Raw genomic sequence first — 25,442 nt, forward strand, 5'->3', positions numbered from 1 at the left:
CATCAACATTAACAGAAATAAACACTTGAAATAGATCACTCTGTGTGTGATGACTCTATAATATGTTTCCCTTTTTGTATTGAATTACTGAAATAAAATAACTCTTTGAGGATATTCTAATTTATTGAGATGCATTTGTATATAGAAAGGTTGTTTGACGCCTTCCATACTTCTATTTCATGTGGCAATAATGGCTTAGCACCGATTACTAAAATTAAGTTATCATTATTATTATTTATTATTATAGCGCCATTTATTCCATGGCGCTTTACAAGTGAGAGAGGGTATACGTACAACAATCATTAACAGTACAAAACAGACTGGTATAGGAGGAGAGAGGACCCTGCCCGCGAGGGCTCACAGTCTACAGGGAATGGGTGATGGTACAATAGGTGAAGTTCAGCAAGCTTTCTCACTTGGCCCTGTGTTTTAGTATTTTATGAGTAGTAAGAACATAACCTAATATAGAACTCTATAGTACACTAGTAAATGTGATCCAATCTTAGTATGTTCCAAGTTATTTACCCAGTTAGTGCTCATCGAGACATGAGTGACTTTTTGAATATGAAGTGATGAGCAGGTTCGCAGAAAACTAGGACCGACGGATCCCGGTGATCCGGTTTTTAAAATCCGGTCCCAGGCCAGATTCCAGTCCCTATGTAAGTCTATGGGGCCCAGAATCCAGCCATTAAAAATATTGGTAGAAGGGATATGGGGATGCGAGCAAAGGCGCTGTACTTACCAAGGCTCTGGCATAGTTGTACACTGCTTCCGCGGCCGCTCATTCCTTTCCTGTGCCGCGCATTATCGTTCATGCATATGCATTACTTTCCCCACCCACTGTGATTGCTTGCAGTCAGACGTGTCCCCACCTTGAGTGACAGGGTGTCTGATGCTGTTAATCACACATGCTACCTGCATCTATCATTGTATAAAAATAAATAAAAACATTTGGCATATGGTTCCCCGATATTATGATACCCAGCACAGATAAAGCATACAACTACAGGCTGCAGCCCCCAGCCGTGCGCTTACCTTAGATAGGTATCAAAATAGGAGGAACCTACATTATGTAGAAAGTTCATCACCAAATTTGCATCTCTTGGCCCAAAAATGCAAAAACAAAACAAAACAAAAAAAAAAAAGTTTTTTTTCTGCCAGTAGGTGCAAATTTGGTGCTGAAATCTGATGCAGACATTTCAGCACCAAATTTGCACCTCCTGGCAGAAAACTGCACCAAAATGACGTTAAACCTTTTTTTGGGGGATTTTTGGGCCAATAGAGATGCAAATTTGGTGATTAAATTTTTACACCATATTGACATACCCAATCTACACCTCCTAGGAAAAAAAAAACACATCAAATCCACATGTGGTATGATGCGGTAGTGATGCAGCTTTTTGCCTGGAGGTGTAGATTGGGTGCATGAATATGGTGTAAAATTTTCAGCACCAAATCTGCATCTCTTGGCAAAAGAAACCACAGTGTTCTGCCTGGAGATGCAGGTCTGTGAACCAGAGTTTCCTGAGATCACCTGAGGTCATCCGGAGGTCAGGTTACCTACAGTCACAGGTGGAGGATCATTGCAACCTCCTGCTGTGCCTTAAATAACTTAACGTCACCGCTGATTGCGCGGCTCATTCATTCTCTGCCTGAACCTCACAGCGTTTGGTCATGTACCATGATTGTGTGCTGGGACTTCAGATACGAAGCAGAGCTTGAATCATCGTGCAACGTCATGTGGATTACATTGGACTTGCAGGGGTGTTTTTGGGGTATTAAAGTGATGAAAGAGGGTGTCTTAATGGCACCAGGGCAATCGGGAAGAATCGGGTAAAGCACCGGGATTTGTCACATCTAATGGTTGCAACAATCCTCGGTGGCTACAGGCTGCTATTTTTAGGCTGGGGATGGCCCAATATGCATGGGCCTCCCCAGCAAGAGAATACCAGCCCCCAGCTGTCAGGCTTTAACATGGTTGGGTATAAAAATTGGGGGGGGGGGAAGCCATACACCGGTTTGTTTAAATTATTTATTTAAATAATAAAATAAAACAAAAAGCCGCATGCGGTTGCTACTATTTTGATACACAGCCAAGATAAGCGCACAGCTGGGGGCTGCAGCTTGTATCATAGGCTTTATCTGTGCTGGGTATCATAATACAGAGAGACCAGATGCAAAATATTTCATTTATTTTTATACCACAATACTGACTCGCAGACAGTGCCTGTGATTGGTTGCAGTCAGACGCTTTCAAACAGGTTGGCTGGCGCACCTGACTGTAACCAATCACAGATGCCAGATGGTCGGTGGGCAGGGAAAGCAGTGCATATGGGTGAGCAATAATGAGTGGCCAAGGAAGTGAAGGCGAGGCCGCAAGAACAGTGTACAGCCATGCCGGAGCCTCCGTAAGTATGAATCGCTTGCTTCAGTCTTTTTTTTTTCTTCTTAATTTCCCGAGTGCGGGAGTCGGACCCGGATCAATACCTGTAATCCTGGGCCCGGGTTCAACATCCGGGTACCTTTGAAAGTGCGTGGATCCAGACTTTTGCAGTCCAGGTCTGCCCATATATGCAATTAATTGGGTTTAAACTGTATTTCTGATCAGATTTTCAGCACAGTTTGGTCAGTGATTAAACTGATAGTTTTCACAAATAGGCAAAATAAAAAATATAATGAACACTGAAAACAGAGTGCAGGGATTACATCTCAGTGCTATCTGAGTCAGTTCACAAATCAGCAGGCTTGCAAAGGTGAGTTTCATCCATGCAAAATAGAGCATGAGTTTTTGTGTGGACCACTTGGTTCACAAAACTACATAGCTTTGTGAAGAGACCATATTTTATAATAAGTTGAGTTACAGTTGAAAAAATACTAATAGCCCATGAACGTTTCCATTTTTTTTCAAGCTACGCCCACATATATGTAGTATACTGGGATTTGTAAAGTGTAAAGGAAAGATACATTTTTTTTAAATATTTAAAACTATAATTCTGAAGATTTTTAAGTGCATTTGTATTTATCCCCCATGAATCAATACTTTGTAGGACCACCTTTGGTTACAATTACTACTACAGGTCTTGTAGTACGTCTTTACCAGCTTTGCACATCTAGAGGCTGAAATTTTTACCCATTCTTCTTTGCAAAATACCTCTAGTGAGATTGGATGGAGAGCATCTGTGAGCAGCAATTTTCAAGTCTTGCCACAGATTCTCAATGGGATTTAGGTCTTTGACTTTGACTGTGCCATTCAAACAGCAATATGCTGTGATCTAAACAATTTCATTGTAGCTCTGGCAGTATGTTTAGAGTCATTATCCTGCTAAAAGGTGAAATATGCTTTAGTCTCAAGTAGAGTTGAGTGCAATTCGCGGTTCGAGGTTCTCCAGTTCGTGGCTCGAGTGATTTTGGGGGCTGTTCTAGAGCGAACTAGAACTCGAGCTTTTTGCTAAAGCTCGATAGTTCTAGATACGTTCGAGAACGGTTCTAGCAGCAAAAAGACAAGCTAATTACTAGCTGGCTTTCCGCTGTAATAGTGTAAGTCACTCTGTGACTCACACTATTATGAAATTTCAGTGTATAGTGTGCGGGAACAGCGCATTCAGATCACTGCTGTATGGATAATGGCGTTCGCCATTTTTTTTTTTTTTTCCTGGTCTTCCTTCCCTAAGCGCGCGCGTGTAGTGGGGCGGGCCAGCATATCAGCCAATCCCAGACACACACAGCTAAGTGGACTTTTAGCCAGAGAAGCAACGGCATGAGTGATAGGATGTCCATGTCACATGTCCCTGCATTATAAAAACGGACATTTTCCTCCAGCACGCCATTATCTTCCTTCTGCGTCTTGGTGTCAGTCACCGCAGGCGTAGCTCCTGTCTCCGATACTGCTGTGTACGTTCTATACACAGCGCTATACAGAATAGGGATAGAAGTTTCTTTCAGCCCTTGTAAGGGCTAATACCGGCAGGGTCAGAGCCATAGGTGACAGTCAGGTCCGTGAAAACAGATTTTAACAGCTACACAAGATGACAGCGTCTGTGTAGCTAAGGTCAGGGATTTCCTCGCTGCATTTCCCCATTAGGAGGGATAGAAAGTGAGGCTTCCTTTCCTCTACCCAGACCCACAACCCTGCCACTGTACCCTCCTGCCCTTTGCACACTCAAGCTCATTGTTACTAAGCCATTAAACTAGCAAACACTGAGGAAACTTAGTGGCATCCTAAAAGTGGCTGTTGGACTTCATTATTGTCCCACTGGGGCAAAGCTATTTGCAGCACCACTGCATTGCACACTCAAACTCATTGTTACTAAGCCATTATACTAGCAAACTATGCTGCCAGTTTAAGGGCCGTAGTTGCATTGTCAGGGATAATTATTGTTGTTTATTCTGCTGTTAATAAAGCTAGACCACTGCTGAAATCTACACCACCTCTCAATTTTTACTACCACATTGTAAGTGCACAATCTTGTCGCAATCAAAATGAGTGGAAAAAGGACAGATGCTAGTGGAAAGGGGAAGAGGCATGTTGGAAAAGGAAAAAAAGGGTTTGTCCGTGGGGAAGCTGGCAAAGCTCCATTAACATCTGCTGAAGATAGACCATCTTCCAGCAAAAGTAAGATGTCTACTACTTACCGTGGACAATCCGATGTGCTCCCTTTTTTACGGACACAAACAACTGGAACAAAGGTAGATGATGGCCAAAAAAGGAAAATGCTTGAATGGATCTCAAGTGGTCCAACAAGTGCCCTCTCCGCCACATCAACTACCGCATCCAAAAAACACCAGTCCTCTGAGTTGTCATCCCAATCACACTTGCTTTCTCCCAGCTCTCAAGTCTCCATCAGCCCTGCACAGTATGGTGGAACTGAGATGGCTGAGTCTGCAGAGCTGTTCAGTCACGCTATAGCCTGGGAATCAGAAGTTTGCTCCCAAGCTACAGTGAGTACAGAACAGGAAATGGTCTGCAGTGATGCCCAGAACCTTTGTGACTCAGATTCAGGCCATGAGGACCAAGTTTCTGAGCATAATGGTGACCCTTTTTCACAAACTGTAACACCTGTTGTTATAGACAATGAGGAACATACTGATGACGATGAGACGCAGATACCAGATTGGGATGACAACTTAAATATTCGGTCAGGGCAAGAAGAGGCTCGGTCTGAGGGTGAGGGGAGTGCAAACACAACAATTGATGAGTAAGTTCTAGATCCCACCTACTGTCAACCCACAGTCAGGCACTCAAGGAGGTCAACAGAGGTGGTGGAGGAGGATGCAACCGACGAAGTTACCTTGCGCCTTCCTGGACAGAGTCGGAGCACTGGTAGCACGTCTACAACTGCATCCTCAGCCACCACTCTGCCTCTGAGCACTAGTCGGGGTGGATCAGCAGGTCGCATGCCCTCTAAGCCTTGCCTAGCCTGGTCCTTTTTTGACATCGCAAAAGATCGCCCAAATTATGTGATCTGTAAAATTTGTCGTGATTCTGTTAGTAGAGGGCAAAACCTCAGCAGTTTGACAACTTCTTCCATGAATCGTCACATGAATAAATATCATATGTCCCAGTGGGAAGCTCACCGTGCTGCAATGCAGCCTAGCGGAGAGAACCATCCACCGCCTGCCCCTTCCAGTGAATCCGCGCGCTCTTCATCTTCTAGGACTGTGGGGACAGCTGTCACACCTGGTTTTCCACGCACAACTTCCACCACTGTAACCGCAACAGGCAGCTTGCTTGGTAGGTCGTCAGTTGGTTTGGAAGGGGAAACAAGTGCGTGTGTACAGCTCTCTCAGACATCAATAGCACCAACGTTGGATGAAGGCAACATCATGTCTACGCCTGCACTTTCCTCACAAACCTGCATTTTTCCAGGGACACCCTACTCAACACCGTCTACACACAGCAGCCAGATCCCTGTCCCTCAGATGTGGACAAATAAAAGGCCATTCCCTGCGACCCATGACAAAGCTAAGAGGTTGACTTTATACCTCTGTAAGCTCTTGGCTATGGAAATGCTGCCTTTCCGCCTGGTGGACACACAGGATTTTAGAGACCTTATGTCTGTCGCTGTGCCCCAGTACCAGATGCCCAGTCGCCACTACTTCTCTAAGAAAGGTGTGCCCGCGCTACACCAGCATGTCACACACAACATCACCGCTTCCTTGAGAAACTCTGTGTGTGAACGGGTGCATTTCACCACCGATACTTGGACCAGTAAGCATGGACAGGGACGTTACATGTTGCTGACTGGGCACTGGGTAACTATGGTGATAGATGGTGAAGGGTCTGCTGCACAAGTCTTGCCGTCCCCACGACTTGTGTGTCAATCCTCTGTCTGTCCAAGTTCCGCCACTGCTTCTGCCTCCTCCACCTCATCTGGGTCCTCCACCTCCGCCCGAAGCCTGCCTGGTCAGGCCACCAGCGTTCTCACTGCGCAGAAAGAATCACGCACCCCTCATTACTATGCTGGCAGCAGAGCGCAACGGCATCAGGCGGTCTTTAGCTTGAAATGTCTTGGAAATAGGAGTCACACAGCGGCTGAGTTGTGGGCAGCTCTGGAGACTGAGTTTAATAAATGGTTGAATCCACTCAACCTGCAGCCTAGTAAGGCCGTGTGCGACAGTGCCTTGTATGGCTCACGTGTTGAACCTTGTTGTCCAGCAATTTTTAACACACTATCCTAACACACTAGGCCTACTAGGCCTAGATGGCCTTCTGAACAGGGCACGAAAACTGTCTGCTCACTTCCGCCATTCAACCACCGCTGCTAAGCGACTTGCATCGCTCCAGAAGTCTTTTGGCCTGCCGGTTCATCGTGCCGACACGCTGGAATTCAACTCTCCCCATGTTACAGCGACTGTGGCAGCACCGCCGAGCCCTGGTGCAATACGTCATGACGTATAGCCTGGGCCAACGAGATGCAGAGGTGGGGCAGATCACACTGATGGAGTGGTCTCAAATCAAGGACCTATGCACCCTTCTGCACAGTTTCGTCATGGCAACGAATATGTTTAGTGCTGACAATGCCATTATCAGCATGACAATTCCAGTCATTTACATGCTGGAGCACATGCTAAACACTATTCGGAGTCAGGGGGTGGGACAACAGGAAGGGGAGGAACTACAGGAGGATTCATATGCGCAAGACACAACAACATCACCAAGGTCCAGACGTTCATCATCACCAACGCGGCAGGCATGGGACCATGGGGGACAGGGATCAACAAGGGCGCATGGTAGCAGGCGAAATGTTGAGGAAGGTGCAGGAGAACATGAAGAAATGGAGGACGAACTGTCCATGGACATGGAAGACTCAGCGGATGAGGGAGACCTTGGTCAAATTTCAGTTGAAAGAGGTTGGGGGGAGATGTCAGAGGAAGAAAGAACGGTTAGCACCTCTATGCCACAAACACAGCGTGGACTTGGTCCGCATGGCTGCGCAAGACACATGAGTGCCTTCTTTCTGCACTACCTCCAACATGACCCTCGTATTGTCAAAATTAGAAGTGATGATGACTACTGGCTTGCCACACTATTAGATCCCCGGTACAAGTCCAAATTTTGTGACATAATTCCTTCCATAGAAAGGGATGCACGTATGCAGGAGTATCAGCAGAAGCTGTTACTCGATCTTAGATCGGCTTTTCCACCAAATAACCGTGGTGCAGGGAGTGAATCTCCCAGTTGTAACTTGACAAACATGGGACGGTCTCGTCATCTTTAACAGTCTACCCGTACCAGTAGCACAGTAACTGGTGCTGGTAACGGCAATTTTATTGAATCTTTTCATAATTTTTTTAGACCCTCCTTTGCAAGGCCACCAGAGACAACAAGTCTGACACATAGTCAACGGCTGGAGAGGATGATACAGGAGTATCTTTAAATCAACATCGATGCCATGACTTTGCAACTGGAGCCTTGCTCATTTTGGGCTTCAAATCTTGAAAAATGGCCAGAGCTCTCCACTTACGCCTTGGAAATTTTGTCGTGTCCAGCTGCCAGCGTTGTCTCTGAACGTGTCTTCAGTGCTGCTGGGTGTGTGCTGACAGATAAGCGCACGCGTCTTGTCCAGTGACAATGTGGACAGACTAACGTTCATCAAAATGAACAAGTCATGGATCCACAAGGAATTTACTACCCCTGTGTCATCCTGGGGAGAGTAAATGCTTGTGGATTTGGAATGTGCTTGATGCAAATCAAAACATCCTGTTTGCAACTAGGGTACAAGTGCTGCCACTGAAGGGGTGAGTGTCTGTGTGGCCCAATTTTTGGAAAAAGGGAGACTCCGCTTGGAGTAACCCTTGCTTGCTGTGTTTTTTTAAAAGGAGCCAAGATGAACAAGTCATGGTTCAGCAAAGACTTTGCTACCTAACCCGGGGTCAGCCTGGGAACGGTTAAGTATGGCGTATTTTTGATTGTGCTTGATGCAAATCTACCTGTGAAGAGTACAACTAGGCCACAAGTGCAGCCACTGAAGGGGTGAGTGTCTGTGTGGCACAATTTTTCGAAAAAAGGGAGACTCCGCCTGGAATCACCTTGCGGTGTTTTACATGATTTTAGAAGGGCGTGCCATGCCTATATCTATGTCTCCTCCTCTTTTTTCCTTGTCCTGCTCTTTTGTTTTCACATGAGTATATGTCCTTGTCACTTTCCCCTGTGTTTGTGTTGTGTTGTGAGTTGTTTGTCACCTTTGGGACACCTTTGAGGGTGTTTTCTAGGGGTTTTTATGTGTTTGTGATTGCCTGCCATTGTTTCCTATGCGGTTCGAGTGGTTCGTTGAACGTTCGCCGAACTGAACTTGAACGGGACCTCCGTTCGACGAACCGAACTCGAGCCGAACCACGGCCGGTTCGCTCATCTCTAGTCTCAAGTCTTTTGCAGTCTTTAACTATTTTTGTTCCAGGATTGCCCTGTATTTAGCTCATCCATCTTCTCATCAACTCTGGCCAGCTTCCCTGTCCCTGCTGAAGACCTCAAAGCATGATGCTGCCACCACCATGTTTGACAGTAGGGAAGGTATTTTAAGTTTGTCATATCGTATTCGTTTCCTGCCACACAGTGTGTTGCATTTAGTCCAAAAAGTTCTACTTTGGTCTTATCTGACCAGATCACCTTCTTCTACATGCTAGCTGTGTCCCCTACATGGCATGTGGAAGAAGGTGCCCTGAGCAGATGAGACCATAGAACTTTTCAAGCCACATGCAAAATGCAATGTTTGGTGAAAAATGAACACTGCACATCATCCAGAAAACATCATCCCCACTGCCACACATAATGGTGGCAACATCATGCTGTGTAGATGATATTCTTTCCCTTGAACAGGAAAGCTGGTGAGAGTTGATGGAAAGGATAATGCTAAATACAGGGCAATTTTGTAGGGAAACTGGTGAAAAGCTGTGAAAGACTTGAGCCTGGGGTGAAGGTTCACCTTTCAGCATAACAATTCCCAAAATACAACCAGAGCTACATTGGGATGGTAGAGAGCAAAGCATATTCATGTGTTTGACTAGCCCAAAGTCCAATCCTAAATCCCATCGAGTATCTGTGGCAAGACTTTAACATTAATGTTGACAGACGCGTCAATCCCAGCTCACTGAGCTAGAGCTAGTGTGGAAAAGAAAAATGAGCAAAAATTTCAGCCTCTAGATGTGCAAAGGTGGTAGAGACATAACCCGAAAGACCTGCAGCAATAATTACAGCGACAGGTGGTCATAGTAAGTATTGACTCACAGAGGTTGAATACAAATGCAAGTCACAATGATCAGATTTGTATTTTGATAATATTTAGAAAACTATATCATTTTCTTTATGGTTCACAAACACTTGCTACTTTGTGTTGATGTAGCACTTAAATCCCCAAAATCCATTCAAAGCACCACTCCAGTGGTTTAGGATTTGTTTTCATCTCTGGAGTGGTGTCTTAAATTTAAGTCCCCCCCCCCCTGGTCTTCTACTCACCTTTCACCTTTTCAGACTATGGGAGCAAGAACAAGATTCTTATAAACGTGTATCGAGCTGTGACCTCTAGCGCTCTTCATGAAACACTGGAGCTGTTGGCAGGAAAAAGATCCCCAGACATCAACTGGTGTGACGGTCATAGAAGATGAAGCTGCGAGAAGGTGAGTATAACGCTATGTGCGCACGCTGCGGATTTGCTGCAAATTTGCTGCAGAAAATGTGTCTACCATTCCCCAGAAAAACCTATGGGTATAAAAAAATGCTATGCGCACACTGCATTTTTTTTATACCTGCGCAATAACCCTCGACTTTCCACTGCGGAATTAATATGCATGTCACTTCTTTTCTGCAGGTACCTGTGGTTTTTTCCATAGATAATGGTAAAAACCCGCAGGGACCAACCTGCAGAAAAACCGTGGCAAATAGCAGTAAAACCGCATGCAGATTTTGTTGCGGTTTTGGTGCGCTTTTTTACCGCAGGTGCGGGATTCTTTCAGAGGGTCCGGTTTTTCATTAAGAAAAGGTCAATTTCTAGTGCTCACATGGCCTATGATGGGGTTGGGGACTTCGGTTTAAAGCACCACTCTAGTGTTGTAATTAAACAAAATCAGAAAACACTAAAGCGGAGCTTTAAGCTTGAGGGGGAAACATGGAAAAAAGTGTGGAAAGTTCAGGGGCTATGAAAACATTTTCAAGGCACTGTTGCCATGAAAAACAAGCAAAAATTTGTCATTGAAAAACTGACATGAATGAGCTCTTACCCACCAAGCTTTCTCATTTTATGTTCAAATCTTCTTTGCTGTATGATATAAAATTCTTTTGAAAAGTCAGGACACATTTAGTCAATTACATTATGAGAATTCACATTATGGCATCATATACTGCAAAATATTGTTTTATTTGAATATTTTACCCATTATTCCGTATAAATTATACTGGTCTATCCATAGTAATACCAGTAATAAATTCCTGCAGAATACTGATGTTTACCCTTTGAACCCACTGTCTTTAGAATTTCAGTCAATTTTAGACTTTTTTTTCATTTTTTGGGGCGTTTTGCAGTTAATATTTAGTGAACAATAAAGACATTCCCTTTTTATTGATCCTGCTCTGTTATATTTCATAGTTCCTATATATAATCATACTTTCCTGAGTTACAGTACATGATTACCAGCTTTCCTGCATTTGTGACTGGGTGTAATATAATTTATTCTGATCTTTGTACTGTAGTTAGAGTAGTGCCTTGTTCCGAAAAAACAAAAGCTTCCTTTCTGGTAATACTTGTTAATTACATTTGTTTTCTTTTATTTAGAATGCCTTTATATCAGTAATTATGTTTCTTTTGCAGTAACCATATATATGGTCTTTAAAGATGTCCAATTTATTATTAGCACTTATGGTAGATGTTCTCCTGTTTTGAGCTTCAGTGCTCATATAGGCTGATTACTATTGCTATTTCTGTAAGTCATTTTTAGCTTCTCAAGAAAATATCCTCTAACAGGATACCTGATTCCTGTTATAAAAATAACTTGCTTTATCCTTACAATTAATGTATACACAGCATTTAATACCCAAAAACCATAAAAAGGAAATCTGTCAGTAGGATCAACTGAGCTGAGCATGTAGAGCATAGGAAGCTGAATAAAACGATACCTTGATATCTATAATCCAATGTAATATTCAGGATAAATACACCTTTTACTTGTATTTGACTGATCAGCTAAAATCTACAGGCCGGACCAGTTACTAGTCTGTGACAAGTAGATCAGGAGAGCACACTGACAGTCATTACATGTCTCACAGTGGTTACTCCCCCTTTCATTTTAAAAGCAAAGGAGGCAGATTCTCAAGATGTGTCCTGCCCATAGATCCTAACAGATTACTTACTTGTAAGAAAAACATTGATCACTCTGGAAGAAGACATCAGATTGCAGATAAAGGTATCATTTTACTAAGCTTCCTATGACCTACATTCCCCTATAGATGGCTTAGGAGGGTTGATCCTACTGACAGATTCCCTTTAAAAACTAGGATATTCTTTTTTAAATATGCACTCTATATTAAAGACTGTAACTCACCTAGATAGGTACATACCAGAAGATTCAGCTTGTGATGTCTGTTTGTCATTGCAGTTCACCATCGTCTGAATCAGAGCAAGATCTGGTCTCACCTGCACTGCCCTGGTGATTGCACGGGTAATTAACCCTACTGCATCTCTTATAAACTTTTCCAAAGTTGGTCGGCTGACCTCTCCATAAGCCAGTAACCCAGGGGGCAACCCATCTGTCTGCATCTCTTCCACTTTGAGAGGTTGTCCAACCATCCAATGAAACTCTTGTACTTCCAATCCACTTTCCTGAGCAGCCTTGAATACTAAAGAGGATCTGTGTGCATCACATCCGTGCAGCAGCAAGGGAATCTCAAGATCTTTTATGCTCTTGAAATGTTTATGCAGATAAGTTCCCACAGAAGAATCATTGAGGGAGCGAATGTTGATGATGTCACGTGTAATCATACTAGTATTAGTTGTCAGATAGTCCAGAATAGTGGATGTTTCCCATGGATGGCAGGTAATAAGCAGAAGTTCCTCCCAGCTGTTGTTATGCAAGATACTGCCTAATATTTCCATAAGAGAACCAACTGAGCTTCGAGTATCCATACGCAGGTGGAAGGGATTCTATAAAGAAACAAATTATTACAACAAACTTTACATGTGATGCATTTAAACTGTACAAACCTGTCAGGAAACACTCAAAATTCACTCACTAATGGGTTAATGACAAACTGATGTTGTTCCGATTGGAAAAATTGGGCTTTATGTGGTAATTCATGAATGCTTCTATATATATCCCCATAATTCTGTTTGGTTTTCTTCATGATACATTGTACTTTTTGTTAGCAGTAAATGTAAGTAGATACTTTATGAAAATATTTGAAATTTGATAAAAATGCTCAAATTATCTCACAAGGAAAGGAGACAAACTCTAGCGCAGCGCCACCTATTGGAAGTAGCGATCCTAAAAGTCAAATGTGGATTATTAACAATCCTTTGCATATGACCTAGGATATATAAGCCAGATCAGAATCCCAATTTGCAGACACTGTTTCGGGGTGCTTGCCCCTCGTCAGTGCAAAGTATGGGGGTGTCTGATCTGGCACATGAGAAGCTTTGTGGGGACCACGGGGGAACACTATTCTCCTTAAGGAGACTTTGCAAGCCAGTCTGGCTGTCAGTAAATGTTGTGATTTATAAACTTTCAATGCGGATATCCCTAGACCAGATAGTTATACTAGATAAAACAGTCAATAACATTTCTCATATTCTCATATGTTCACTTTACACCAGTATCATTTTTTTAAACTTCCTTATATTATGATAGTTACAAAGGTTAAAAATTAGTTGCAATTTCTCATTTTCTAGAAAATGTACGAATCCAATTTTTTTTTTTTTAGTATTGAATTGATTTTGAGAAGCCTCTATATAACAAAAACACAAAAAAAACCCCCAACCAAACTAGTGATACCATTTTAAGAATTGTACCCCTCAAATTCTTAACTGTGGTTAGTAAATGTTAATCCTTCAAGTGTCACTCAATTAAGGCAATGTGCATTATTTCCACTAAAATATTGCTTTAGCTACAATCTTTTCATTTTAACAAGAGATAGCAGTAGAATATAGATCCTACAATACATTACACAATTTCTCCCGAACATGGCAATATCCGATATGTGTACAAAAACTGCTGTTTGGGTGCACGGCCGGGCTCTTAAGTGAAGACGCGACATTTGGTATTTGGTGTGCAAATGTGACTGGATTTCATTGCAGACACAAGGTCTCATTTGCAGAGCCCCTGAGGTAATAAAACAGCAGAAACCACCACAAGTGACCTATTTTGGAAACTAAACCCCTCAAAATCATCTATGGGAGTGCTGAGCATTTTGAAACCACAGGTCTGTCAGAATCTTTTAAAATTTAGATGTGAATTTTTTTTTTTCTGCTAAAATGTTGTTTTAGCTTTAAGTTTGTAATTTTCACAATGGATAATAGGTAAAACTGGCCCCCAGATTTTGTAACGCAATTTCTCCCAAATGCAGTGATGCGCCATGGGTCCTCACACGCTGTTTGGGCTTATGGCAGGGCTTAGTTAGAAGGAGCGCTATTTGGTTTTTGGAACACAGATTTAGGTGGAATAGCTCGTGGGTAACATTTGCAGATCCACAGATTTTCCACAACAGCTGAATAACCTCAAAAGTGATGTTAGGGCCAGGTGGACGGGCAGACCCAGGAGGTGGATCCACTGGGCCGAACACCTCACTGAAGGCAAGGGGTCCGGTAGCCGGAGCACTACAGGTAGCAGGACAGTCCATTCCAAGGAGTGGAGTGTAGAAGTCCCTGGGACCACGGAGTCACCGAAGGTAGTCCGGATGATGGAGCTCAGGTTCGGAGGCCGAGATGTTGTCAGGCAGAGTCCGGAACCGACGGAGCATGGGAAGATGGGTCACCACAGGGATCAGAGATGGTATGGACTGACGGGATGGCGGACAGTCACCGTTCGGGGTACGGGAATCGTCAGGACCGGATGGCGTGGCAGGAGCGGCTCTAGGAGAGACATAGGTAAGTATACCGCAAGACACAAGGAGACCTGACTCCTAGCGTGGCAAAACACGAAGAACAGGCCCCACCCACTTGGAAAGGATTCCCCTATATACCCTATATACCCTGTACCTGATTCTTCAATATCCTGTTGGAGGACACTGGCCCTTTAAGAGAGGGTCAATGATCGCGCGCGCGCCCTAATGCGCATGCGCGAGGCCCGGGTGCCAGAAGCCAGAGCAGGGAGCGGTGGACAGGAGGCAGGAGAGCCGGGCTGGGGCAGAGTTGCCGACGGGCGCCGGGAGTGGAGACCGGGCTGCCTGGGGACCGTAGGCGATGGAGCAGGAAGGCTGTGGAGCGGGGGACCGGGAAGCCTGGCATGGGAGCGGCGGAGCGCGACCTGAGAGTGGTGAAGTGTGGCAGGGGAGCCGGTAAGCAAGGCAGGGGAGCCGAGGAGCATGGCAGGGGAGCCGGGGAGCCTAGCAGGGAAGCCGGGGAGCGTGACAGTACCCCCTCCCCCACGCCCCCCTCCCCGCAACCGGGACAGGAAGGCACGTATCAGGGGAGTACCCACATTCTCCCGGGGTTCCCAGGACCTATCCTCAGGACCATACCCTGCCCAGTCCACCAGGAAGAACTGTCGGCCCCGTACGGTTTTCATGGCCACGATATCCCTTACCGCATAGATGTCATCATCAGCAATAGGAGGAGGAGCAGAACTGGCAGCAGCGGAGAAGGGACCAAGGACAACCGGCTTGAGCAGGGAGACGTGGAAGGAGTTGGGTATCCTCATCGTGGCCGGGAGCTGCAGCTTGTAGGAGACCTCATTTATTTTGCTGAGGACTTTAAACGGCCCGATGTAGCGAGGGCCCAGCTTGTATGATGGTAGCTTCAATCGGACGTACTTGGAAGCAAGCCAGACCAGATCTCCTGGAGAGAAACACGGAGGATCCAGACGCCTCTTGTCTGTGTGTCTCTTCATCCGCAGGGAAGCACGTCCAAGGGACGCCTTGACAGAGTCCCAAATTGTTGCAAAGTCACGGACTACAGCATCAGCAGCAGGGACATCCGAGGAAGAGGATACAGGTAATGGGACGGAAGGCTGAAGTCCGTAAACGACATGGAAGGGAGAGCTGGAGGAGGACTCACTGACGTGGTGGTTATGGAAGAATTCAGCCCAAGGAAGAAGTGTGGACCAGTCGTCGTGATGGGCGTTAACGTAGTGACGTAAGAAGGAGGTCAAGATCTGATTGACTCGTTCCACTTGGCCATTCGACTGAGGATGGTAGGCTGAAGAAAAGTCCAGAGTCACTCCCAGATGTTTGCAGAGAGCCCTCCAGAAGCGGGAGGTAAACGGAGTTCCTCTGTCGGACACAATGTGTGATGGAAAGCCATGCAACCGGAAGATGTGCTGTATGTAGGCGTCAGCGAGTTCCTGGGCAGAGGGCAGTCCAGCCATAGGGACGAAATGAGCCATTTTGGAGAACCGATCCACCACGACCCATATGACTGTGTCCGGAGGACAGGGGCAAGTCCGTAATAAAGTCCATTGCAATGTGTTGCCACGGAATGGAGGGTATAGGCAGAGGCAGAAGACGGCCATATGGCAGGTGTTTGTGCGTCTTGTTCCTGGCACAGGAGGAGCAGGCTGAGACAAAAGAAGCGACGTCCGTGCGAAGGGATGGCCACCAGTAGTGACGTACAATTGTACTCCATGTTTTCTTCTGACCAGCATGGCCGGCTATTTTTGAGGCATGGCCCCAGTGCAACACTTTTTGCCTGTCAGTCTCAGAGACATAGGTCTTCCCGGGCGGTATCTGGGCCAGGGTGACAGGGGCCACCGGAATGATTTTACTAGGGCAGATGATGGGCTGGGATGTCTCCTCCTCCTGCTCCATGGGCATGAATGACCTGGACAAGGCATCTGCTCGTACATTCTTGTCCGCGGGTCGAAAATGGAGCTGAAAATCGAACCTGGCAAAGAACAAGGACCACCTGGCTTGCCGTGGGTTCAGTCGCTGAGCGGACCGCAGGTATTCCAAGTTCTTGTGGTCCGTGTAAATGATCATGGGGTACACTGCTCCCTCCAGAAGGTAGCGCCATTCCTCCAGAGCCAGTTTGACTGCTAATAGTTCTCGGTCACCGATGGTGTAGTTGCGTTCAGGCACTGAGAAGCTCTTGGAGTAGAAACCGCAAGTAACCATCTTCCCGGAGGAGGACTTCTGCATGAGCACTGCTCCGGCTCCCGAGGAGGAGGCATCCACCTCCAAGGTGAACTGTCGGTTTAACTCAGGACGGTGGAGCACAGGAGAGGAAGCAAATGCCTGTTTCAGGGAGCCAAACGCGGCGTCGGCCGCAGGTGACCAGTCCTTTGGATTAGCCCCCTTCTTGGTCAAGGCGGAGAGAGGTGCAGTCAGAGCAGAGAAGTGAGGGATGAACTGACGGTAATAGTTTGCGAATCCCAGAAAGCGTTGGATTGCCTTCAGTCCAGAAGGAGGGGGCCAGTTGAGAATGTAAGAGACCTTCTCCGGGTCCATCTGCAGACCGGTATCGGAGATTACGTAACCCAGGAAGGGAAGAGAAGACTGCTCGAAGACACACTTCTCGTACTTGGCGTACAGACGATTCTCCCTCAGTCTTTGTAGTACCAGCTGCACGTTCTCTCTGTGGGTTTGGAGGTCCGGAGAAAAGACCAGGATATCATCGAGATACACCACCACACAGACGTAGAGAAGGTCCCGGAACACGTCGTTCACCAATTCCTGAAAGACTGCTGGTGCGTTACACAGGCCGAAGGGCATCACACAGTATTCATAGTGCCCATCGCGAGTATTGAATGCGGTCTTCCATTCGTCCCCAGAGCGGATGCGGACCAGGTTGTAGGCACCCCGAAGATCCAACTTGGTAAACACATGAGCTCCTCTAAGCCGATCAAACAATTCGGGGATGAGCGGCAGGGGGTATTTATTTTTGACGATTATTTGGTTCAATCCCCGGTAGTCAATGCATGGGCGTAGGTCGCCCTCTTTCTTCTTAACGAAGAAGAAGCCTGCTCCAGCAGGAGAGGAGGATCTCCGAATGAATCCCCTTGCCAGGTTTTCTGTGATGTAGGTAGACATGGTCCTTGTTTCAGCAGGAGACAGCGGATATATCCGTCCTCGAGGTGGTGTAGTTCCCGGGAGTAGGTCGATGGCACAGTCGTAAGGACGATGTGGCGGCAGTACCTCTGACTCCTTTTTATCAAAGACGTCCGCGAAGGACCAATAGGCCAAGGGCAGTCCCGGTAGGGACTCCGGAACTGGAGGTCGTCGGATGGGCTGTATAGTCTTCAGACAGTTCTCGTGGCAAGAGGAGCCCCATCGGGTGATTTCACCAGTACCCCAGCTGACTGACGGTTCGTGTGTCCGTAACCAGGGGAGTCCCAGCAGGATTTGATGAGACATGTGTGGGAGGACGTAGAGAGCGATGTTCTCGGTGTGCAGGGCACCGATACGTAGTTCCACCGGCTTGGTGATCCACGAGATGGTGTCAGAGAGGGGTCTCCCATCTACAGAGGCAATCACGAGGAGTTTGTTGAGTGGAGTAACAGGCACCTGGTACTTGTCCACCGTGGCCTGCTGGATGAAATTGCCTGCTGCCCCGGAATCGAGGTACGCCTCGGCCGTGAACCGCGTCTCTCCCGTTGTCACTTGAACAGTCCACGTAACCGGGTCTGAGAGAGTCCCAGCACCTAGGGTGGCCTCTCCTACCAGCCCTAGGCTTTAGCGTTTCCCGGCCTCTCTGGACAGGAGCGTAGAAGGTGTGTGCCCTCTCCGCAGTAGAAGCAGAGGCCCTTGGCGAGCCGTTCTGCTCGGCGTTGTTCGGACTGCCGCAAACGGTCAATCTGCATGGGCTCGTGGACAGAGACACCAGACGACGCTGACTGAAGTACGGCGGGCTTCTGCGGAGGAGAGGAATGCCGTATCGGACGTCTCTCACGGGACACCTCTTTGGATCGTTCCTGGAATCTGAGGTCCACGCGGGTGGCTAGTGCGATCAGGGCATCCAGAGTAGAAGGAACATCGTGGCCTGCCAGCTCGTCCTTAATACGACTGGAGAGTCCTTCCCAGAAGGCGGCGGTGAGGGCTTCATTGTTCCAGCCCAATTCTGAGGCCAAAGTGCGGAAGCGGATGGCATACTGCCCCACCGTCATGGTCCCCTGACGTAGCCTGAGGAGTGATGAGGCGGATGCGGCGGCACGGCCGGGTTCGTCGAAGGTGGTTCTAAACGCCTGCAGGAAGTCCTGGATGTTAGTGGTTACAGGGTCCTCCTTTTCCCACAAGGGGTTCATCCAGGCCAGTGCCTCACCCTCTAGATGGGACATCACAAACGCCACCTTGGCTTGGTTGGAGTCAAACAGGTGCGGAAGCAGCTTGAAATGGAGGGAGCACTGGTTTAAGAATCCTCTGCAGGTCTTGGGATCTCCGGCATATCGGGGTGGAGAGGCCAAGCGGAGTTTAGAAGCTTCCGAGGTAGCCGCTACGGGAACCATGACCGTGGACTGTGCAGTGGTAACCTGAGATGCCAGGGACGTGGCAGATGCTTGCAGCGTGTGCAGGCGGGTATCCACTGAGGTCATGAAGGCCAGCATGCGGGACTGAGTCTCGCGCTGACGTCCGAGTTCCTGCTGCAAGTTGCCCAGCTGGGCCGCTAGTGCTTCGGCGGGATCCATGGCCTGTTCTTACTGTTAGGGCCAGGTGGACGGGCAGACCCAGGAGGTGGATCCACTGGGCCGAACACCTCACTGAAGGCAAGGGGTCCGGTAGCCGGAGCACTACAGGTAGCAGGACAGTCCGTTCCAAGGAGTGGAGTGTAGAAGTCCCTGGGACCACGGAGTCACCGAAGGTAGCCCGGATGACGGAGTTCAGGTTCGGAGGCCGAGATGTTGTCAGGCAGAGTCCGGAACCGACGGAGCGAGAAGATGGGTCACCACAGGGATCAGAGATGGTATGGACTGACGGGATGGCGGACAGTCACCGTTCGGGGTACGGGAATTGTCAGGACCGGATGGCGTGGCAGGAGCGGCTCTAGGAGAGACATAGGTAAGTATACCGCAAGACACAAGGAGACCTGACTCCTAGCTTAGCAAAACACGAAGAACAGGCCCCGCCCACTTGGAAAGGATTCCCCTATATACTCTGTACCTGATTCTTCAATATCCTGTTGGAGGACACTGGCCCTTTAAGAGAGGGTCAATGACCGCGCCCTAATGCGCATGCGCGAGGCCCGGGTGCCAGAAGCCAGAGCAGGGAGCGGTGGACAGGAGGCAGGAGAGCCGGGCTGGGGCCGAGTTGCCGACGGGCGCCGGGAGCGGAGACCGGGCTGCCTGGGGACCGCAGGCGATGGAGCAGGAAGGCTGTGGAGCGGGGGACCGGGAAGCCTGGCACGGGAGCGGCGGAGCGCGACCTGAGAGCGGGGAAGCGTGGCAGGGGAGCCGGTAAGCAAGGCAGGGGAGCCGGTAAGCAAGGCAGGGGAGCCGGGGAGCCTAGCAGGGGAGCCGGGGAGCATGACAAGTGACCAGCTTTTAACAATTTCACTTGTCAATTAATTCATCTATGGCTGCAGTGGCTTTTTACACCACCGGTGTTTTCACTTTGTAACATCTATGCCATTCTTTTTTTCTGAGGATTTGCAAATATGCTAGTTTAGTACCCATACATTGTGCCCACCTTCTGCTTCTGGAAACATAAAACCTGAAAACTTACATTGACTTTCCACATTACAGTAGTACCAAATATGTGGTTGCTTACTGTGACTTAGACACACTGTGGGGCTTAGAACAAGGCGGGTATTTGGATTTGGGAGCGCAGATTTCACTGGATTTTATCTGAAGGGTGCGAGCTGTCACTTTTCTAGAGTAACGTGAAAATCTCCTATATTTTCAGTGACAGATGGACCTGAGTTTATTGAGGGATATGTTATGAATTACATAGGTAACATTTTGGGGTACATAGCTTTTTTTTTTTCAATCCTTTTAGTATAAGGCTAGAATCACATTCTTATGTTCTAGGTTTTGGGAGGCAGAATGAACAAAAATAGTGCAACAAGAATAGTTATTTTTCTGCTGTTTTTTGTGCGTTATAAGTAATAGGATACAAATAGTTTGCTTAGTAGTTTCTCAGCTAAACTCCAAAACCGAGCTGGCGCAACGTGATTATAAACTTATCAAAATCTCAGAACACAACTCATTTCTGGGCTCAAAAGGTCCCTATCTCAGTTGGCACATTCTCTGTCACTGGAGAAAGGAGCCCTTGAGCCCAGAAACACTTTGTGTTCTTAGATTTCTGAGATGCTTCAAGCTACAATATCCTAATCCCAAAATCTGGTGGAGATAATGAATTAGTTGAGAACTACAGACCCAAAAAATCCCAAGAACCAAAAAGACCCAAGGAAATCTTCGATCAACACGGACATTAAAAATTATTCCAAATTAAAAGCCAACAGATTGAAAAAGATTATCCCACATATTATAAATGAAGATCAACTTGGTTTAGTTGAAGGGCGTCAAACATCTGATGGAACAAGGAAGACAATCAACCTTGTCCATCAGATGGGTAAAAGTAGAACACCATCTATAATGCTAGCGCTGGAAAAGGCTTTTGATTGCGTAAACTGGCAATATCTGAGAGCTACTCTGTCGAAATTCAGCTTTAACGGCAGTTTTATTAGGACGATTATGGCATTATACTCTATGCCAACAGTGAGAGTGTATGCTAACAATCATTTATCATCTCCCTTCAGCAAAACCAACGGTACAAGACAGGGTTGCTCTCTTTCACCCCTTTTAAATCTAACCAATGACCCCTTAGCAGAATATATCAGAACTAATACTAATATTAAAGGAATCCCCACAAAAACAAATCAACATACAATAGGTTTGTATGGTGATGATGACATAATACTCTCCCTCTCAGATCCCTTGTCCTCTATCCCTGAATTATGACCCTTGAGAAATTTACTAAAATATCATATTCTAAACTAAATTCCCGCAAATCTAAGTTTATGCATTTCCATCTCGACAATTATTCTATAGAGAAAATTGAAGTCATTACATCCTTTACAGAGGAAACAAATAATATATCCTATCTGGGTACCTCGCTAACAAAACAAATCTTCACAAAATGTTAGAGTTCAATATAGAGCAACTGATTAATAAACTTAAAAAAGATATACTACAATACTCCAAAATAAAGATGTCTTGACTGGGGAGGATAACAATCTTTAAAATGATGATTTTACCGGAGATCATTTATCATTTTAGAACTGTACCATTGTTTATTCCATTGTACCATTTGTTAAAGCTTCAAAAATTAATGAATGAATATATCTGGGACAACATGAGAGTTAGAATTTCTAAATCTATATTACAAAAACACAAGAAAAAAGGGAGGATTGAGATTTCTAGACTTTGTCAAATATTACATGACCTTTCTCATCAAAAACAGCCAACAGTGGATATAAAATTCTCATTATTTCCCTTGGATGGATTTAGAACTCTCTTCCAATAATTATAGACCCCTAAAAAGTCTCCTTTTTTCACATTTTAATAATCCTTCCCTGCCTCTTCCAGAATCTCCCACGTTACTAGCCACCATTAACGCTTAGAAATTTTTTGTTAAAACAAACCCCCAAAATAAGTAAATATTTGCAAATTAAAAATTTCTCACTCAACTTTTTGGCATTAATGGAAAACATAGAAATTCCTAGCAAACGGTATTACCTGAATTTAAAAAAGGTAGGTAACATTCATGATGGTAAATATTTAATTTATTATTTTGAAATCAAAATAAAGCATAAGATTCCTGACTCTGAATTCAAGATTCTCATGTCCTTAAAGAGGGCTTTACACGCTACGATATCGTTCATGTTTTATCGTCGGGGTCACGTCGTTAGTGACGCATATCCGGCGTCATTAACGATATTGCAGCATGTGATACTTGTGTGCGACCTACAATAATCACAAAAGCGGCCAAAATAGTTTGCTGCGGAGAGGTCGTCTTAAAATAAAAAATTGTTTACCTCTCATTAGCAATGTTGTTCCTCGTTCCTGCGGCAGCACACATCGTTATGTGTGACACTGCAGGAGCGAGGAACATCTCCTTACCTGCCTCCACCGGCTATGCAGAAGGAAGGAGGTGGGCGGCTTGTTCCGGCCGCTCATCTCTGCCCCTCCACTTCTATTGGACGCCTGCCGCGTGACGTCGCTGTGACGCCAAACGACCCGCCCCCTTAGAAAGGAGGCGGATCGCCGGCCAGAGCGACGTCGCAGGGCAGGTAAGCCGTGTGATGGGGGGTGCGATTTTGAGTGCGACGGGCAGCGATATGCCCGTGTCGCACAAACGATGGGGGCGGGTACGCACGCTAGCGATATCGGTACCGATATCGCTAGCGTGTAAAGCCCTCTTAAGAGTCATCCTTAGGAAAATCCTTTTAAATAGAAGTCCTCTTCATGAATCTCTTGACCCATTACTCTGCAATCCTAGTAACACTTTGATTTGGGGCACAAAAATTATTATTTAGTAAGCGACAAATTTTGTAAAACTAAAATATATGACAGATTGGGAGACAGATATTCAGTGACAATTTCCAGAGGATAATTGGCAGTTTTCACTGCAAGCAACTAACTCCTTTTATTTTCGCTTTTCTTCTGGAAACCGATTATAAATTACTCTCTCGTTGGTATTATACCCCATTAAGATTACATCAATTCAACACTACCAACTCTTCATTATGCTGGAGGAATTGCGGAGGGGTCAGAAATTTACTTAATGTTTTTTGGGAATGTCCAATATTAAAAATCTTATGGAAGGAAGTTTCTAGTCTAATAAATAGAATTACAAATTCCAATATAGTTTTGACTCCCCAGTTGGCCCTCCTTTCATTAGATTTAGACCTATGGAGCCACCCTTTCATTCTCTTATTATTCATATTTTCCTTACCACCAAATCATTAATTGCAGCCCAGTGGAAGTATCCCCTCCCTCCAAACATTTCCCAAATTAATTCGATAGCCCAACATAATGAGTTTGAAATATATTACGCAACTCTACATTTTTTTCCCCACGTATTATAGGCAATGGAATCTCTGAAACGATTTTCACCAAAGTATAACGTGATACATTAAATACTTACATATTTTCTTTCTAGTTTGTATTGAATCTCTTCCAATTACTTTTTTTTAGAAATATAATTTCCTCATCTTTTATGGTCTTCTTTATATCGAATATAATTATTGGTTTGTCATTCATAGTATTATATGTATTAGTCTAGAGTTGTTTTAGATTTAGAAGTTTATTTATTAAGGTTCTCCTATACCCTATTCCCTTTCCCCACCTTCCAGACACCCCTAAAATTCATTCAACTCTCCCACACACCTACTTTTCCTACCCTTCTTATCCTTCGATGCTTGTTTGATACCGAATCTAGATCGCATATGAACTATTTCTATAATAACTTGTTCTACTTGTTTGACATTTTACTTTTCTTTCCTTCCCTTATGTCTTATATAACCCTTTGAATAAACATGTAATCACAACACATTTCTGAGCTCAAAAGGTCCCTTTCTAAGTTGGCACATTCTCAGTCACTTGAGAAAGGGGCCCTTGAGCCCAGAAACGCGTTGTGTTCTGAGATTTAGTTTTTAATCACCTTGAATCAGGTCTGTTTTGGAATAAATTTGGGAACTACCCAGCAAACTATTAGATACATTACTGTTACCATTTGGCTTTGTTCATCGGCAAGCTCAGCCATGGATGCAAGACAGAGGCTACATCATATTTTAACCCTTTCACCATCCTTTTCAGTTTTTTCTCCCTTTCTTCCAAGAGCCAAAACTTTTTAGTTTTTCTGTCAATCTTGCCACAAGGTCTTGTTTGTTAAGGGACAAGTTGTACTTTTGAACAAAACCATTAGTTTTACGATATAGTGTACTGAAAAAAAAGAAAATCATTACAAGTGCGGGGAAATTGCAAAAAAGTGCAATTACAGGATTGTTTTTGGGATCTTATTTACAGTAAAAGTATCAACAAATCCAGCTCACCATTTCTGCATCCACTCTGTTCTGAGCCTCGACAAAGGCCCTGCCACGGTCTAACAATTGAACAAGTAAACAAAAGTCCAGCTCAAATGAATAGTTTTTTCTTTACTTCTTGAGAATTTCAAGTACACAGGACATCAAAATTTTCATGATAAAGCCGCTTTAATGGCATATGCGTCAAGTTTCTGGTGTGTTTCCGACCGGTACAAGTTCATAGATACCAAGCATGTATAATTTTATCTAAAAGATGAAAAAAAATTCAGACGCTCTTCCAAAATAAGAATAGTGCTTTTGTCGCCATATTCCAAGACCTGTAGTGTTCTCATTTTTAGGGATCTGGAGCTCAGTGATTGCTTATTTTTTGCATCTTGAGCTGACATTTTTAGTTATGTAATTTTTGTGCACATACTATGTTTTGTTCACCTGTCATTGCATTTTTAAAAAAAATGTTGGAGTCCAAAAAATGTAATTTTGACATTTGAAATTTTTTCACGCCACGCAATGTACCAATCGGATTGATTTTATATTTTGATAGATCGTGTTTTTTTAATGTGGTGATACCAAATATGTGCATATTTTTATTTTTTAAATAATTTATTTCAATAGGGCATTTTTTTCATATTTCTTATAAACTTTCTTTTTTACAATTTTTATTTTGCTAGTCTTTTTAGGGGACTTTATCACTGCCCAGTCCAACTGCTTGTTCATTTCTGCTGATCAAATCAGCATCACTCTAATCAGCAGAAATGCAGCATTCCTGTGAGAGTCGGCATTGTGTCGGCTCTCACAGGAAATGAGTCATGTCAGCGTCAGGGGTCATCA

General features: G+C 45.2%; 1 protein-coding gene across 2 annotated transcripts in view; it reads right to left on the reverse strand.

Annotated features, from left to right (window-relative positions):
• Window positions 1-25,442, reverse strand: part of GRIN3B (glutamate ionotropic receptor NMDA type subunit 3B) — a 426,090-nt gene that overhangs the window by 150,072 nt on the left and 250,576 nt on the right. For both annotated transcript variants that reach the window (XM_075314677.1, XM_075314668.1), the window contains exon 2: window positions 12,031-12,629. In XM_075314677.1, coding sequence (XP_075170792.1) covers window positions 12,031-12,611 — 581 coding nt within the window. In that variant the 5' untranslated portion in view covers window positions 12,612-12,629. The remainder of the gene's footprint in view (window positions 1-12,030; window positions 12,630-25,442) is intronic.

This window comes from Anomaloglossus baeobatrachus, chromosome 1 (assembly GCF_048569485.1).
Source record: "Anomaloglossus baeobatrachus isolate aAnoBae1 chromosome 1, aAnoBae1.hap1, whole genome shotgun sequence".
Classification (NCBI taxonomy): Eukaryota; Metazoa; Chordata; class Amphibia; order Anura; family Aromobatidae; genus Anomaloglossus; species Anomaloglossus baeobatrachus.